The 4,136-nt window shown below is 45.1% G+C and overlaps 1 protein-coding gene across 1 annotated transcript; it reads left to right on the top strand.

Annotated features, from left to right (window-relative positions):
* Positions 1-3,154: 3,154 nt before the first annotated feature.
* PLAC1 (placenta enriched 1) lies at positions 3,155-3,793 on the top strand. Its single transcript, XM_007101313.1, has one exon. It carries the CDS (start codon positions 3,155-3,157, stop codon positions 3,791-3,793), a length of 639 nt encoding a protein of 212 aa, XP_007101375.1.
* Positions 3,794-4,136: the final 343 nt, after the last annotated feature.

The following is a 4,136-nucleotide window of genomic DNA, read 5'->3' as shown; positions in this document are numbered from 1 at the left end:
ACCCCCACACACCCCCCACACCCACCCCCACACACCCTCTACCTTTCCCTGGGAATTGCCAGGCAGCAGGGAAGGGAGGCTGCCCAGTTCTGACGACCTGTGCTCGGCAAAAGGGAGCAACTCCCCAAGAGTGGCATTGAGCTAGGAGTTAGCAAGCTCATGAGCAAATGCATTCTGCTCTCCCCTGATCTCCCAACTCCCCCCCCGCCTCACCTTAGAGATGCGGTCTTAAACATGGGTCCCCCTGACTTCACTTTTCAGTTTTATCTGAGCTCAGAGGTATGTTGTCACACACACTTATTGCTCCAATCTTGTGGCAATCTCTCCCTGGCTACAAGAAAATCAGAGGAAACCGATTCTGTACTGAGTTTGGAGATTTGTGCTAAATAAACCCCCAAACTCAGTGATGTTACTAAAGCCCTTCCTTCAAGACTGATTCAATGCAATGTAATTCAAAAAGTGGGTGTGGGGGGCTTCCCTGGTGGCGCAGTGGTTGAGAGTCTCCCCGCCGATGCAGGGGACGCGGGTTCGCGCCCCGGTCCGGGAGGATCCCACGTGCCGCGGAGCGGCTGGGCCCGTGAGCCGTGGCCGCCGAGCCTGCGCGTCCGGAGCCCGTGCTCCGCAACGGGAGAGGCCACAGCAGTGAGAGGCCCGCGTACCGCAAAAAAAAAAAAAAAAAAAAAAAAAGTGGGTTTGGGGGTGGGAGTGAGGTAGTCTAAAATGATTCGTTGGGTGACAACAGTAATGTTTCTCAGAGAATCTGGGCTTTTTATAATTCTCTTTGGATTAGCCATGAGAAGGAGGAGGAGGGACAATAGGAAAGATGCTCGAGGGATGGAGAGGAAGTAGATGGCCAACTCCCTGCACAGGAGCACACCCTTAAACTTGGTGTCAGTTCTGGGGTTTGAACAACAAAATTGGAGTGGAAGGATTGTTTCCCTGACCTATTCCAGGAACTACTTAAAGGGGAGGTTTTTGTTCAGGGCAAATAGGTCCAGCCTGAGAGATCATGTGAAGGAAGGAGGAAAGATGGAGAGAGGGGGAGAGAAAGGCACTCCTAAAGCAAGCTCAGGGCAAGGTGGTCTTCCTGAGACCAAGGCAATAGTGCAGCAGTGATGGAGTGATGATCTCAGCTTCCAGAAGGAACCTCAGCAAATATGCATCATTGCAGAGCAAGTGGTTTGTTTATTTAACTGCTGAGTCATTATCCAAGACCAGCTGGCATCCGAATTAACTCGGTTTTTGTTGTTTGGTCTCGTCATCATCGTATTTTGTTTGGTTGGTTTTTTGGAGGGGTAAGAGGGCTGGATTTTTCGGTTTGTTGTTGCTGCTGCTGTTTTTCTGTTATGTTTTGTTTTTTTTTTTTTTTTGCTTTGTGAAAAACAAAAAAGCAGTCCTAAGAGAGCCATTTCAGAACAAAGAGGCAAGGAAGACACGGAGATCACCTCTGTGCTTTGTGACCACGAGAGGGGTGGGATAGGGAGGGTGGGAGGGAGGGAGACCCGAGAGGGAAGAGATATGGGAACCTATGTATACGTATAACTGATTCACTTTGTTGTAAAGGAGAAACTAACACACCATTGTAAAACAGTTATGCTCCAATAAAGATGTTAAAAAAAAAAAAAAAAGAGGCAAGGAAGGAGCTGGGTAGACCTCTTAGGCTTCTCTTTACACCTCAACATCCCCAAGAGAATGAGGAGTCAGTAAGGAGAGAGGGAGAGACAGGGGTACCAACCAGATCGAGTGCTGATGTGAAAACAAAGCACTTCATCCAGGCCACTGCACCTGGCTAGTGGGTTCCTCCGCCATGGTTTCCATTAAAGAATGCAGCAAATTCATCAGCATCAGAGGAAGAGAAAGAGCTACATTTTTGCAACTGGGGAAGAGGGGAGGAAAGAACTGTCTTGGGATGCTTTTTATTTAGCACAGTGCTGGGCACATAGTAGACGCTCAATAAATATTAGTCGAAGAATGAATTCATTTACGCAAGGATTACTTAATTCAGCAGGGAACAAGAGTAAAACCCTGCATGGACATTTCCTTTGAAATTTTAGGCACTTTTCTATTTGATTTATTTCATTTTCACTTTTAAAATGAAAACTGAGTTGAACAATATTTGATGATAGTCCTGTTCCTTCTTCCTTTGTGTGTACCCCTTCTGAAACTGTTTTAGACACTTGTTCTTAGCATGACTCTTTTTTTCTCCATACTGTTCTGCCTGTCACTCTGCAATTTCGCTATTTTGCAAGGTCATAATGGCTGTTGGTCATAATGGCTTATGATGATACCACTGGCATTTATGAAGCATTCATTTGATCATCTTAAGTGAGCCACTTGGCAAAATTTCAATATTTGGATGTCGGGAATAAACCACAATTTCTTGTTAGGTTTTCATTTAATTAAATCTGTTGCTAAAAGAAAAAGAAGGCAATAGAGAAGGGTTCATTAGTATGGTCTATGGGAGGACACTGGGGCCTTCAGGAGGAAAGTGCTGTCAGCTTGAATTAAACTGTTATCTCCTGTCACCTTATTTAATGTCTGGCATGAAAACTGTTTTGTTTTCTTTTTGGCTGGGGTTGCACACAAAGGAATGCTACTCCTAATCGGTGTAGACTCTCATTCTCTATGTGAGGGATTTGTGTTTTATACCAAAACAATATGGTAAAGTCACTTAAAGAAGCCATTGTAGTCATCTAGAAACACCTGAGTTCCAACAATGACATGAAAATTCAGTTCTCTTTCACAGGGATCTTTTCCTTTGCTTTTTATTCTTTTTTTTTTCAGTTTTATTGAGGTATAATTGACAAGTAAAATTGGAAAGGATTTAAAGTATACAGCGTGCTGAATTGACATACGTTTACATTGTGAAAAAAATTTCCCCCATCAAGTTAATTAACACATCCCTCACTTCACATGTTTACCCTTTTTCTTTTCAGTGACAACATTTAAGTTCTACTCTCTTAGCTTCTTTTTTTTTTAATGCTTTAGGAATGGTCTTTTGTTTTTAACAAATGATCGTGTTTGAACTTTTAATAGGAAATAAGACAATTTTCCTTTTGTGTTTCTTTTTTTTTTTTTTTTTTTCCTTTTGTGTTTCTTTGTGCTCTAGAACTCCTCACCAGAGAGGATCAGGAGTACCTGATCCGCTACCGGGATGAAAGTTTTCAAGTTGATAGGAGGGCTAGTCTTCCTCACCTCTGTGTTTTCGGCCTGTTCCGGACAAAATCCGATGACTGTACTGTGCTCCATAGACTGGTTCATGGTCACCGTACACCCCTTCATGTTGAACAGTGACGTATATGTGCACTTTCATGAGTTACACTTGGGACTGGGTTGCCCTGCCAACCATGTTCAGCCCTATGCCTACCAGTTCACCTACCGTGTGACGGAATGTGGCATCAGGGCCAAGGCTGTCTCTCAGGACATGGTTCTCTACAGCACCGAGCTGCACTATGCTTCCAAGCGTACGTCGTCTAAGTATGTGATCCCTGTGTCCTGCACTGCCCCCCAACGTTCCCCGTGGCTCACGATGCCCTGCTCCAGGAAAGTAGCCAGCGAGGGAGCCATCACAACCCGGGATGGTGAGACATGCTATGAGGTGTTCACCTTGTCACAGTCCAGCCAAAGGCCCAACTGTGATTGTCCGCCTTGTGTCTTCAACGAAGAAGGGCAGACCCAGGGCCCATATCACCAAGCAGAGGCTCAGGAGGCGCATCCCATGCAGTTGTCTTCCTCTGTTAATACTTCTGAGAACTGGTCTCTTCGCCTGGATGATCAGATTGCGTCCATGTGATCCCTAGGTTTGGGGTCTCCAGTTGAGGCCCTTTCTACAATTGGTATATAATATTTACTAATATCAGACAAGTAAGTGCTCTTGTGGCCTTCTTATGTGTGCTTTTGAGAAAGAGCAGCCCGTGGTGACTTCATGAACAAAGCTTTTCTCTATTTTTGTATCTCCCCCCCCCACTTTTCTAGCTGTGCCACCCGGCATGTGGGATCTTAGTTCCCCGACCAGGGATCGAACCCGCACCCCTTGCAGTGGAAGCTCGGAGTCTTAATCACTTGACTGCCAGGGAAGTCCTGTATCTTTATTAAGAGAAAAAATAAAATCCTGATGGCGTAAAAATATCAGTTGG

Source organism: Physeter macrocephalus, chromosome 21, assembly GCF_002837175.3.
Source record: "Physeter macrocephalus isolate SW-GA chromosome 21, ASM283717v5, whole genome shotgun sequence".
In the NCBI taxonomy this organism is placed as follows: domain Eukaryota; kingdom Metazoa; phylum Chordata; class Mammalia; order Artiodactyla; family Physeteridae; genus Physeter; species Physeter macrocephalus.
Note: the sequence above shows the minus strand (reverse complement) of the source record. Positions and strands in the feature narration are given on the sequence as shown.

Excerpts from the sequence above, each read along its gene's own strand:
- PLAC1 (XM_007101313.1), top strand. The coding sequence starts at position 3,155 with ATGAAAGTTTTCAAGTTGATAGGAGGGCTAGTCTTCCTCACCTCTGTG.